Source organism: Bos mutus, chromosome 5, assembly GCF_027580195.1.
Source record: "Bos mutus isolate GX-2022 chromosome 5, NWIPB_WYAK_1.1, whole genome shotgun sequence".
Lineage (NCBI taxonomy): Eukaryota > Metazoa > Chordata > Mammalia > Artiodactyla > Bovidae > Bos > Bos mutus.
Genome location: NC_091621.1, coordinates 78589681 through 78603854, shown reverse-complemented (window position 1 = coordinate 78603854; position 14174 = coordinate 78589681). Strand labels below are relative to the sequence as shown.

Sequence of the window (14174 nt, the reverse complement as noted above, 5' to 3'; positions counted from 1 at the left end):
TGGTGGGGATGTAAATTGATACAACCACTATGGAAGATGGTATGGAGATTCCTCAAAAAAAAATGAGAATAATTCCACATTTTTGAGGCATGATGTTGAGCAGAAAGATCACTGGTGTGGGGTAGGGACACCTGGATCCTCTTTCCAACCCTGTCATCTGATCTTGGTGAAAACACAAACCCCTCCAGACTTCATCTGCTCCATCTGAAAATGAGAGGGTTGTCTGAGAGGATAAACTTGTCTCTCTTATTACCACATTATAAGACATTCATTTAAATAAAAAACAATAGTCCCTTGTGAGAATCTGGAGGGCACAATGAGAACTGTGGGGCCAGGGCACTTGGTTTTCTGGGGAGATTCTGGCAGGGCCCTCTCGGACGCCTCCCACACATGGCGCACTGCTAAATCATTGCAGCAGATGAGCTCTGAGTGGCATGGTCAAAGTCAAAGAGGCACACAGGCTTTTTACCTCAGCTTGACCCCATTCAACCCAGTGGAGGATGACTTTGGCCACAGGCAGCAAATATGTTGGACCTGAGCCCAGCAGGGTTCCAAGACTTTCTCCACAAGCCAGAGTCAGGCCGGAAATGTGATCGGTTTTATTTTCCGCAGTTTGTATGAGGGGGTCTCTGTAGTCGAGGGCACGTGATGGTGATGTGAGACTGCCAAGAGGCCCATCTGAGGCTCTGAGACACTGATTTCACTTTACTTACTGAAGTAATGAAAAGAACCCTGAGCTTGAAATAAGAAGACTTGAACTCCAGTCCTGAACAGGCAAGCCACCTTGGAAAGTCAGGTAGTACTGGGGGGACCCATTTTCTCCCGTCCAAACTGGCAGTTCTCAATGGATGGTTTTTAAGTTTTCTTCTAGTTCCAGCAATCTGAGATTTTTGCAGTGTTAGAACTTTATGAGATAAGCTATCATTTGGCTTATGGGTCAAACTACATCCCAGAGACAAATCAAGCAATATTTTTTTATATACCAAACCTTGATGGGCCTTCCAAGCGACTAGGATCTTATGAGCAGAACTTCTGAATTTGAGTGCCACTTGAAGCTAGGCTTTCTCATTACATTCTTGAAGATGACATTTTCAGAGACAGAATAGCTGTGGCATCTCTTAATAATATAGTCAAATCCTTTACTGAGGATTTATACACGGACACTTTGAGGTTTTAATTAATATTCAAAATTGACAAAGTGCCACCAGATGCAAAGGTGGTTAGGTATTTTCAGGTCTTATGGAAAGCTGAACTGATTAATATGACCATTAGACCTAGTTTATCCTCCATATGTGGGAGGCAGTTTCCATTTCTCCCGTGTGTTCCACTGATAGTTCAGCCCTGATGAATGTAATTGTCCCACTTTTACTCACTGAGGTCCAAAATGAGGCAAGTTCCCTGCCTTTAGATAATTCTAATCAGGCTAGTCGAAGTATATTACTTTTTTCTAAATGTTTCCTACTATATAACCTTTTATTTGTGTCATATTTTATATAGTTTTTCTACCCTGTATTTCAGGTGATCATCACAACCTGGTAAACTAGAGGTAAAAAAAAAATCGGTGTTTCCATTTTAAAGAGGGAAAAACTCAGGTTCAGGGCCAAGGTCACAGGTCTAGAAATGACCACACTCCCAATTATTTTTTCACACTTTTCATTACCAATGAATGGATTGGTCTGTTCCACTATTCTAAGGGCATCCTTACCCGAGGCAAGTGTATATTTGCAAGCTCCTCACTAATAGCTAAAGGTTGGCACGTCTCGGGGAATTACTCAGAAAAACACAATGTGAATGACGAATCTTTACACTGCTGAAGGATATGAATAATTAAAGGATACTTTGCAGAAGAGTATTTTGTGTACTGTCATAACATTTTATTAATATTTTTGATAAGTAAAATATATGAGAAGTGTCAACACAGAATAAAATGAACATGTAGAACTGGAATAAGGTGAACATCCTAGAGAGGGAAAAATATATAAGGAAAATCAAAAGAATTGGGAGCAGGAACAACTAGAGAAATTTAACTGCAGAGCAATTACCCATGAATGTGGTTTTATTTTCTTGGAGTTTGAATTTCCCAACCTATCCACTCAGTTCAGGGAGTTGAATTCCCCTTTCAAAGAAGTCATCTTGAGAGGCCATATGCTTATTCCATTCATGCTGATTGTTGCTTATATGATTTCGGGGCTTCTCTTTTATAATTGCCTTCTGAAATGGACACTTTCTTTGAAATAATTCTTAATGGTGATTTAGATAAAGTCAGAATTACTCACAGCCATGTCTGGTGAAAAAGAGGGTTCATTAGCCAGATAATTTCCATCTCTCCCCCATCCCTTCCTCCTTCTTCCTCTCTTTCTTTCCCTTTCCTTTAATCCCTCCTTCTCTCCTCCCTTCCCTCCCCTCCCTCCCTCCCTCTCTCCCTTCCTTCCTTCTCCCTCTCCACTTCCTCTCTTGTGTTCTTTTAAAAAAGAGGCAAGACTAATTTTTCTACAAGTCTCATACACCTCCTCTGAAAACTTTCAGAAATTAAAGTATAATGCCATATTGATGTAGTAAGAACCTACTTTCCAAATGGATTATGTCTGATGCTTAAATTCTGGTCTTTTAGTTTAAAAGCATACTCCCTGAAATGAACTGCATGGAACTTAGGCTGGAGTGTTGAAGTTGTTGTAAACTACAGGAGACCTGAATATCATCTTCTCACGAGTGATGGGCAGGAACAGGCAGCAGTGAGCTGAGAGGAGGAGCAGCACAGAGAGTGGAGAAGACACGGGGTGGAGCCTTGAGTTGAATCAAGGATGTTACACATTTACCAACTGAAGGTGTTCAGAGATCACAGCTGAGGGGGTAGAGAGGGAGTTACACCATGGCACAGTGTAGCTTGGTGCAGGAACAGGGATATTAAAGCTGCTGTGGTGTGTGAGAATCAGAGTGGGATGCTAGAGAACACATGGGACTGGGAACAGCTCTTTTTTTTTAATATAAATTTATTTATTTTAATTGGAGGCTAATTACTTTACAATATTGTAATGGTTTTGCCATACATTGACATGAATCCGCCACGGGTGTACATGTGTTCCCCATCCTGAACCCCCCTCCCACCTCCCTCCCCATCTCATTCCTCTGGGTCGTCCCAGTGCATGAGCCCCGAGCACCCTGTATCATGCATCAAACCTGGACCAGCGATTCATTTCACATATGATAATATAGCTCTTAAAATGTTATTTCTGCTCCCAATTAGCTGGGGGCAAATAATTTGACCTCTTTGTGCTTCAGTTAGTTCCCTTATCTATCAAGTTAAAATTATAGAACAAAATGAGCTCATAGTTTCTTCAAAGACTAAAATTCATTTTATAAGGGATTTGTTATTGTTGTTGAGTCACTAGGTCATGTCTGACTGTACGACCCCATGGACTACAGTCCACCAGGCTCCTCTGTCCATGGGTTTTCCCAGGCAGAAGTACTGGAGTGGGTTGCCCTTTTCCTTCTTGAGGGGATCATCCCAACCCAGGGATCAAACCTGTGTGTCCTGCATTGGCAGGCCTATTCTTTACCCATGAGCCACCTGGGAAGCCCTTTATGCAGGATACATGATGAATATCTTCAAATGCTTGAAGAGCTCCCATGCAAAAGAAGCATTAGACTGTATAACTCCTAAGGAGGAGACCAGGATCTAGAGGTAGTAGGGGAGCAGATTTCACCTTTAGGTAAAAAAGAACTGCCCAACAGTGAGGTTGCTGCCTTGAGGGTAGGGAATACAGTGATGAGCTCCCCATCAATGGAAGTATTCAAGAAGAGCTGAGAGGGCTGGTTTTATGATGTCATAGAAAGGAAAGATAAACTGCAGGAACTGGGCTCATTGATTATGAAGATCTCTTCCAATTTTGAAATTCTAGGAATCTCTGCTCTTTTGTGGTCTCTGTTTTTGACTGCATTTGCCCTGGAAATGACAGCTTGAAAAGTCCCAGGCAGCTTTAGAAGAAGGAATGTGGTCCATGAGGATTTGGTTCACAGTACCTAGTCATCTTTAGAATTTCCTGAAAGACCTACATCTTAGCAACCCTAAGCAACCTTGGTTGCTTAATCTAATGTTACCTGGTAGCATCAAAGAAGAGGCTCACAGTTTTTGTTAAATGAGAAGACTTACAAAAGGAGCCTTTAGGCTGCCTCCTGCACGTTCTTCTCTCCTTCAGTGCAGTAGGGAGCCATGGTTGGTAGAAGTTTTGAAGCCTGTCAGAAGACTCCCAACAATCACAGGATGCCCATTCTGCTTCTGAACAGAGATAGGTCTCACTGCAGCATCAGGTGCAAGGCTCCAGAGTAGCATGTCATGTGAACATGGAGCTAATCATTATTGACGCCTTGAGCCATGGTGGTGAAGGGACATGAATAACCATCAGCACGGTTGCACTGATGCCATGGGAATGAACATGCCTGTGGGAATTCCCAGTGAGGGAACTTCATCAGGTCAGAGCAGCCAGAAAGGGAGAATGGGGTGAGCTGAGAGTATAGGTGTTGAAAGACAGCTCCATTGGTCTGACTCTCATTATTAGTTTTTACTAATTTACATGTCTGAACCTGAAGCACTCTGCAAAATGTCCTTCTCTCCTCCCTGGACCCCCACCCCACCCCTGCGATTTTCTGTGAAAAGGGAAGCTGTCTTGCCCACTCCCACTGTATCTTGTCTCTACACCCCCCTCCCTTGAACTCACCTCCTTTTTTGAATAATAGTCATTAACGCTTAATGAGGGTTTACTCTGCCCCTTGGTCAGCTATCTCATTTAAGCCCTTCAAACCTAATAGAGTAGGTTCTTTATTACCCCATTTTTGTCAAATCGTGAAAAAAACAGATATTCAAAAGGCTCAATAATTTGCTCAGTCATAGCTGCCAACTAAACTCAAGCCCATTGCGCTTATGTCAAATTTTTACATTATCTTTCTTACTATTCCTATAGTGTGAAAACTTGGATGGCAGTTATTGGATAATGAAACCGAAGCCTGAGGGGCACAAGCTTTACATGATATTTATAGAGCTATCTACACGTCAGTCTCCATCCACCTTTCTCTCTGTCTTCCTGACTGTCTTGTTCTGACATACCTTCTTCATGCTTGTAACCTTCTCTTCATTCTCTGTTTACAGGTATCTGATCAATGTGACTTTTGAAGGGAGAAATCTGTCCTTCAGTGAAGACGGCTACCAGATGCACCCAAAGCTGGTGATCATCCTTCTGAACAAGGAGAGGAAGTGGGAGAGGGTAGGACATGTCTTTGGCAATTCTCGAGCTAAGTGGAGGGGGTGGGGATCAGAAATTTTGCAACACACAGGAGGAAAACGGCCACTTGGTTTGGTCTCTGAGCTGGAGATCAATACTTTGAGAACACAGAGGAGGCCTTTCTCAAACGTGCGCCTTCATTTTCTTGCCACTTTGGTCAATCAAGAGATGATTTTCCCTGTGTATTACCATTTTTATTGGTAGCTGTGCTGTCTGCAGCATGACTTTGTTTTAATGGAAGAGTGTGCAGGCACAGGGTAATACAATTAAGTGGAGAAACCGAATGATGGTATAGTTCAGGAGTCATGTCCTACAGGGTGTACTGGGAGGCCTGTGAAACCTAATTCATGAGCACACAAATTTGGATTTCCTGTGATTGGAGGCTTGCTCTTAGGACCTACCTCTCCCACTGTCAGCTGATCACAGTGTCTGAAATTCTACTATTAGGCATTAATTTACGTGGGTGCCAGACTGCCTGGGTTCAATTCCCAGCTCTCTACTCACTAACTTGGCTACGTACAACCTTGCGCAAATCTCTTAACTTCTCTCTGCCTCCACTTCCTCATCTGAAAAATGGGAAAAATAATAGTTTCAGTATCACTGGGTTGCTATATGGATTAAATATATTGATATATGTAAAGGACTTAGAAGGGTTCTTGGCACATGGTAAGCACTTACTAGGTATTGGCTTCTATTGTTATACCTGATTCCTAGTTCAATACAAATGTTCCTGAGAGTCATTTCGTCACACGTGTTCATGAGAATCAGGACACTTGTGCCTTGAGAGGCTTTGCAGAGAAATGGTTTCTCAGTTAAATAAGATTAAGGGGTGCTGTCTACTGTGTCTCACTCTGGGAGATTCTCCGAACACATATTAATTTGAAAGTTCAGAGGTGTCTTTTTTGCTGAGATGTCATTGATGTATATCATTGTACTAGTTCTGTATGTACAATATAATGGTTCAATATTTGTGTATATTGTGAAGTGATCACCACAGAGAGTCTAGTTGACATCCATCACTGTGCATGGTTCCAAATTTTTTTTTCTTGTGATGATAACTTTTAAAATCTACTCTCTTAGCAACTTTCAAATAGGTAAGAGTATTATTAACCATGGTCATCGTGCTCTACCTTACATTCCATGACTTCCTTTTATAACTGGAAGTTTGTATTCCTTGATCAACTACCAGTCTGTTCTTCGTATTTATGGCTAGATTTTTTTTTTTTTCAGATTCCACATATAAGTGAGATCATGCAGTATTTATCTTTCTCTAACTTCACTTAGCATAAATACCCTCAAGGTCCATCCATGTTGTTGCAAATAGAGGTCTCTTAGCAAAGGAACATCTTTAATTTTATCTAATTTGGCATTTCCCCAAATGATTTTTATCACAAGACCCTTTAGTTTGTGGAATCAGATTCTGTGAAACACGTTGAGAAACACTGATTTCAGGCAATTTCTGCAGACTCTGTGGGCCAGTTGGCTGAGAACAGACTTCAGGATGTCAGTGTGGCTCTGACTAGGATGGAAACCAGGCGATATATTTTCAGAGAGAATAACCAGGAAAAGAAGCCAGAGATAAACGTCTTGAAATTCACAATCTTGTCACAGAGAGACGTGGACAGGTGAAACAGGGCATGTGTGTCTCAGGTAGTGGGACCCAGAGCCTTGCCCTTCAAATGAAAGATGTCTTCCTGTCATGTGTTCCTCCAATAAGGGCTCAGCTATAAGGCTAACATCATACCCAGCGTCCTTGATTGAAGTTATCATTTGTTCCAAAATGGCTGTTCTCTGGGCTTCTGCTCTTCACCCCAATCAAGCTGCTTTTCACTGCTGCTGTGCAGACATAATAATTTAAGAAGTGTTCTGGGGCCGGCGTGTACACCAGGCACTTCTGTAGATCTCCAGAAGAGGAGTTATTAAAAACTGAGGCTTCATACGTGGAACAGAAGACGTCCAGCTGGGGATAGCTTTTATGCAATAGACTCATGATTACTGACTCGAGTATGGGGCCTCTCATAGCCGTCCTGTCTTAAAGAGACACCACTTCCACTCATTGGCGCTGCCTTCTCTTCCTTAGGCTGGAATCTGAGGCCTGGGACCCCCACCCCTTTCCATAGCTAGTTTCTCCTTCCTGGGGGTTTGATCCCTCCCCTCCTTATCAATTCTACCTTTACTCTCACTCTTATATGTATTGCTTATTTTTATATGATCCAAAAACCATGTGGATAATGTTTTAAATGGACCTCCCTCTCTCTGATGCACACTTTCTTATTTTTTTAAATATTTTTACTTTTAGATATGTTTTATTTCAGAGATCATTGGCATATTCAAATGGCATCAGTAATCATCCATAAATAAAATTAAGCCCTAGCTGACAAAAATAAAGATTCACATTGTAAAATGATATGTTTTACTCAATGATAACACTTAGTGAAATTTTTAATTGCATGGCTCCTTATTAACTGGGAGCCCAATGTAAGCATCAACCACACCTGGATCCAGGTGTTCAAAAAAGATCACTCGGGATGTCACCCACTTCTGTCCATTCAGCTCAGTTCTGGACATGGCTTCTAGAATGAGCTTCCCAAGGCACAGTTGTGGTTATGTTCTTTCTCTGCTCCAGACCTCCGCAAAGCTCCGGTGGTTTGTGAATTGGGTCCAAACTTTATCTCTTCTTGCATTCAAGGCAGCGGTCTGTTTTCCAACACCGTCTTCTCTTCCTCGGTGTGTGCTGTATCACCATCAAGCAGCACTGGGTTCGTCGCTGTTCTGAGAAGGTGCCCCTGTACGTCTTGCTCCCTGTATGGCGTGTCATGATGTTCCCTTTTCCTGGAACGAATGGTCCAATTATACAGATCATAATCATCCTTTGAAACCAATTAAAATACTGCTTTTTCCTTGCCTGATCTTTGGCCGGGATTTCACTTTTCACTCCTGTATCCCCTGTAGCATTGGTCCGCACCCCTGTCAGCAGCACTTGTGACAGCTGCCTGTGTCAGAGCTGTGTGTGTGATGCTTCTGGAGGTCAGAGGCTGTGTCTTCATATCGTCCTGTCCTCATGGGAACCTGAAGGAGCATGTCACACGGCTCAATAAACCTGTCGAACAACTGAGAACCATTACATAATGCAACGGTCTAAAATCCATCATTAAGAATCCAAGTTTATGTTGTTGCCCTTGATACAATAGCTGGATTTTTTTTTTTTTTTTTTGGGCAAGAGAAGATAAAATCTTTATGTAGATTGAGTTTTCATAGATTGTATTTTAAGTGTGCTAAGGGAGCTTGTAATTTAAAGAAATTCTGTGGATAATCCTTTGATAAAGCATTTTGGGGGGATTGGGATCATACTAAATAGAATAGAATATTTCATACTGACTTGGTTACATCAGAGAACGCTGCTGCAGAGAGAAGTCAGTATTTTTTGGCTTTATGAGCCTCATGGCTCCCAAATGTGGAAGCCCCTGTGGGCAGGGAGGGGCAGCCAAGCTCAGGTCAAAGGCATGTCTGGGACATGGTGAAATCGAACATCCTTTTCTTCCACCATCACCCTGGCCCCCAGAACCCTTCTGCATCCCCAGGATTCCTAGTAGTGTTCTAGATGGTTCCCAGTGGTCCTGGGAAGATTTAGAGCTCAGAGAGGCAGGCCTTAGAGTGAGGATTCTACAGTGAAGAGATGCTCGCTGGGGAGAGAATCGAGGAGTGAGTCTCAGCTTGTGGAAGAAACGTGGGCTAAGAGATGGTGCTGTCAGCTTCCAGTGACGTGCCTAACTCACTGTGTGATCTGCTCCCTTCACTTGTCTAAGGTCTTTCTTTCCTCATGTCTAGAATGGTGGCATGAACAGTGGGTCCTTCTTGAGATTACAAAGTCATGCTGTAAAGAAATAGGACCTTGGCGTGGAAGTTGGGTGACAGCTGGAGCATACAGAAGAAGACTTTGTTTTTAAGGACAGTAACTCTCAGGTCATTCTTGTCACTTGGGTAAATATCATGACCCGAGCTGAAGCAGCCACAGTCAGGTTTATGTCTCTTTTCTTCAGTATATTTGTTATCTGATGTTTTGCTTATTTGTCTGCCTGTTTACTGCCTGTTTTCTCACACCAGGAGAGATGTTGCATGGGGCAAGGGCCTCTTTCACCTCGGTAATTCCAGCACTTAAGAAAGGTGCTTGGCTCACTCCAGAGACCATTGTTCAATAAGTGAAGAATCTGTACACTTAGGGGGGTTGGAGTAGTGACTAGCCACTCACTTCTACCTCAGGCTGTCCTGTGCAGATTGAGTGGTTTACTGAACAGCTCACAAGAGCAGATACATCCCTGCCCTTGGGGTGAGTGCCCCCAAGGACCAGCGAGGACTCAGGGGACCTTTGGGGAGGCCTTATCTCCAGACAGGTGTGCCCAAGCAGTGCTCTACAAGACACCTTGGCCGGAGGAAGATTCATTAAGTTGTCAGTGTGAACCCCATGATAGGATGTCACAGGATTCCTTCAGGTTTTTACAAAGCCACTGTCTTATAAATTCGGTTCCTTCTGAAAGACTCAAAGTGAAGGCAGGATGGTCTAGAGAACTGAGCTTGGTTTTGGAAATGGGAGAGAGCCCAGTTCAATGACCCACACTAGTTGTTTTTTTTTTTTTTTTTTTTATGAGCTGTGTTAGCCGAGCCACTGATATTACCTGAGTCTATTTTCCTTCTGTAATATAGGGCTTTGCCTAAGGCTATTATATAGATTAAAGGGGATTTTACAGTAACCAACTATAAAGGAGATGATAGTAAAACTAGTTAACAGTGGCTGAAACATAGCCAGCATTTTACAAATATCAATTGGTAGTCTCCACCCTCTTTGTACAATTTTTAAAGATACTATCTGCATATGATAAAAAACCAAATGATGCAAAAGAACATCCAGTAAAAAGAATGTCCTTTTATCATCCATGAGCCTTGGTTCCCCAGACTGCTCCTCAGAGCAATTGTTGTTCTCACTGTCACCTTTTTGCTCTGAAAATACACCAAGCATATACAAAGTTTCTACATTTACTCAACCCCCTTTTTACTTTTTAAACAAAGGGTACATGCTTTTGTGACCCTTTAATGGGATCCTATATAAGTAGCCATTAAGTACTCTTGCCTGGAAAATCCAACGGACGGAGGAGCCTGGTAGGCTGCAGTCCATGGGGTCGCTGGGAGTCGTACACGACTAAGCGATTTCACTTTCACTTTTCACTTTTATGCATTGGAGAAGGAAATGGCAACCCACTCCAGTGTTCTTGCCTGGAGAATCCCAGGGACAGGGGAGCCTGGTGGGCTGCAGTCTATGGGGTCGCACAGAGTCGGACACGACTGAAGTGACTTAGCAGCAGCAGCAAGGAGGCATGGAGGCGGGGGGCTGGAATAGCAGAGATCTCTGGATCAGAATTATATTCACAGAAAGCCAAGTACATATCTCTGGTAGGTAGAAATATGAGGAACATTTAAAGAGGACTACACATACACACAGACATAGCCTGGTGAGTTGGAAAGGATAGGGGATGGTAGAAAAATATTTGTGTGCAGAAGGGTTCATTTCTAAGTCTAAGAGGGGAGCAGACGCATAAACTTGCATTAAAAATAGTCTGGCACAGAGAGGCAGTTCCAACAAGCATTCGGGCTTCTGTCTTTATCTGAGCCTCTCATGATTTGCTTCATTGCTGCTGCTCCCTGCTTCCATTTAATCGTTCCTAAAATGGGGATAATAAAAATGAAATGCAGTGGGGGTGTGTTCTGAGCAATGACTTCAAGAAATGATGATGGTGCATTTTCAAGCTGTAGGATATAAACAGACCTTAAAGGGACTGTCTAGGTCAGAACTGCGAGGATACGTACGGTTTTCACCTCCGCTATCCTTTCTCCCAAAAACACCAGACGTGTATTTTACAAGCCCACTCCCTCTTCCCTGCTTCCATCCACCAGAAAATACTCCTCCTTGTATAGAGTACAGCATTCTCTGTTTGTCCAGGTCATTCTTTGGGCTCCCCAATCCCCAGATATCATTTTAGGCTTACAGTCCTAACAGATTAGAGCCACATTCACCAGTGAAAGAAGGACTCCAGGAGAAAGTGGTTGGTTGGAAATGCTGGGTCAGTAGTCTTATTTGTGAATTAACATCTGGATCAGTAAGAGAGAGGAAGGCTAACCAAACTGGTAGAAAGATGACTCCCAAGAGCTGCTGCAGCAGCAACATCATAAAACAGAAGGCACCACTGGCATTTGGAGCCTGAGATGAATGAGTCAGGTTAAAGGATGCTTCTGGTCACCCTGTATCCAGGAGACAGCACTAACCCCAGGCTGTGGATGCTCTGTCATACTGGTACCTGCTGTTGTTGTTTAGTCGCTCAGTCGTGTCCAACTCTTCGCGACCCACAGACTGTAACCCGCCAGGCTCCTCTGTCCATGGGATTTCCCAGGCAAGAATACTGGAGTGAGTTGCCATCTCCTTCTCTAGGGGATCTTCCCAACCCAGGGATCAAACCACATCTCCTGCATTTCAGGTGGATTCTTTTACTGCTGACCATTAGGGAATCTCTTGAGGACTAGCAAAATCGTATTCCAGGATGGTCAGTTTGGTGGTGATATGAGAAAGGTTGATTACTGCCGTGACAGATTCCACTTGAAAGCCATTGACTCTTGACATAAAACAGCTTCTCCATCTATTCATGTGTGCTTGCATGGGCTCACACACATACACACACACACACACACACACACACACACATCATGGACAAGCTGACAGGCTGCTCACAAACACGGGAACCACATCTGTTTGGTTTTCCACTAGATGTCTGTACCCTGCCTTAGACAGTGCTCAGCAGGCCAGGAAATATTTGATGATGGCTGGAACATGCCTGCCCCCACTTCACTCCACCTCCCACCCCAGGGGAGGATCCACGTGCCATTCACACACTTTCCAGGCTCACACAAGGTATCTGAGAAGTGAAATATGAACTCCTTCCCGTGTCGGTGTCTTTGCTCTGCATCTCCCGATACCACCGCTTAACAACATGTTCTTTTCGCTGACTTTGAACTGCGTCCTAATAGGCATCATTGGATTAAGGGATTAAGAAACAGACTCCATGGAGAAAGGCTGTGGGAATTGGGGTCATGGAGGGGAAGGAGGAGAGCAAGGAGGTGATGACTTTCTTTAAATCTATGAAGAATTATCGGACCAAGTGTTGACATCAGCTGTTCACTCTCTCTTCTCCTAGATAGAACCAGAGTAAGAGGGCTTAAGATCCAGCAGAAAGGATCTCTACTAGCTCCCGGGAGAATTTCTTCGTAGAGAGAAGTGTAGAGTGCCAGAACTGTTAACCGCACCAGGGGCTGACTTTGGAAGAACCTAAAATCCGGGGTATTTCTTAGGGGACAGTCCGGCCCTGACAGCAAGGTGTGGCCTCAAAGGCGTTGAGGGTTTTGGATCTTCCCTTCTTTCTTACACATAGTAATTGAGCACCTACTGTGAGCCTAGCACTGCTCCCACCAAATTAGTCTTGACATTTTCCTAGTTGCTGGGGAAAACAAAAAAAAAGAGTGCTGCAAGGAGAAGGATACTGATTGTGACACACGATTTCTATACCCTAAGGTGATTTTTAAATCTATTGCCTAATGTTTGGGTGGCCTTTCATGTTGCCTGGTTAGTAAAGAGCATGCATGTATATGACACTGGCTTATGGACATGGCATAAGCCGGTGTCATATAGATGCATGGTTTTGGTTGTCTTTCCAAGTTGTTGATTATCACAGACTCTCACATCCAAGCGATGTGTTTCCCTCAGCTCCAAGAGCCATGGCCCATGTGGGTTTTAGTCTACACCCTTTTCTGAGGTTCCAGAAAGAGACTTGTGGGGTGGGGAGGTGTGCGCTTAGCCCTCAACGTCTCCACAGCCCTGTTAGTCCACAAAGTCAAGCTGCTGCCCCCGTGTACGTTTATAAAATAATTTGAAGAGCAGAGCAGGATGTATTGGGGGAATAGACTTCAGAAATGTCATTTCAGAAAGGCTGGTTGTCTTCATGTGCTGTCATCAGCCACTGAATGAAAAGGATAAAAGACCAAGATAACCTTGGTTGACTTTGCTTTTGAAACCTATACTCGCTTATCGGGTTTGAGAAAAGCTGGACGGAGCTTGGAGACAGAAGTGCTGGCTTGACCTTGACTTAAGGAAACGTAGTAAAGAGGAAAGTGTCCCCAAAGCTGAAAGATGGCTTTCATCCACCTTGTTTACATTTTATTGAGATTTTTATTTCATGACAGTTGTCTCTGGTTGGCTCCTGAGTCTCTGAACCATCTTTCTAATTCTGGCTTATGATGTTTTTTCAGTGGTAGTATTGAAGAAGAAGTAGTGGTGTAGGGGGCTGTTACAAGACTCTTGTGTTGATAGACAAGTTAAAAACACTTATGATTTTCTTATTACAACATTTGTAATTTTATTTGCTTATTAATTGTATTTAGGGGACAAAATAAAATGTACCCATTTCCATACCTACAAAGAACTAGCATTTACATTTCTTCTGTTCCTTATCTGATGCTTTTTTCTGTGTATATTATAATACAATACAGTGTGATACAATAGAATTGGAAACAATGTATGAACAGTTTGCAATCTTCTTTCTCTCACTATGATACTGTGGCCATATTCTTATTTTATTAATGTTATCTGAAAGCATGAAATTTAATGACTGCCTCATATCCCATTGTAAAGATGTATTGTACTGTTTTTTTTTTTCTGCATCGCGTGGCATGTGTGTTCTTAGTTACCCAGACAGGGATCTAGCCCATGCCCCCTGCAGTGGAAGCACAGTCTTCGCCAGTGGACCACCAGAGAAGTCCCTGTATCTCTAAACTAACCTCCCATGATTAAGCATTCACATG

At 43.1% G+C, this 14174-nt stretch overlaps 1 protein-coding gene across 1 annotated transcript in view; it reads left to right on the top strand.

Moving 5' to 3' along the window:
* The window catches only part of GRIN2B (glutamate ionotropic receptor NMDA type subunit 2B), a 343677-nt gene that overhangs the window by 207637 nt on the left and 121866 nt on the right, over positions 1 to 14174 (top strand). The window contains exon 3 of the mRNA XM_014476463.2: positions 5144 to 5258. Coding sequence (XP_014331949.2) covers positions 5144 to 5258 — 115 coding nt within the window. The remainder of the gene's footprint in view (positions 1 to 5143; positions 5259 to 14174) is intronic.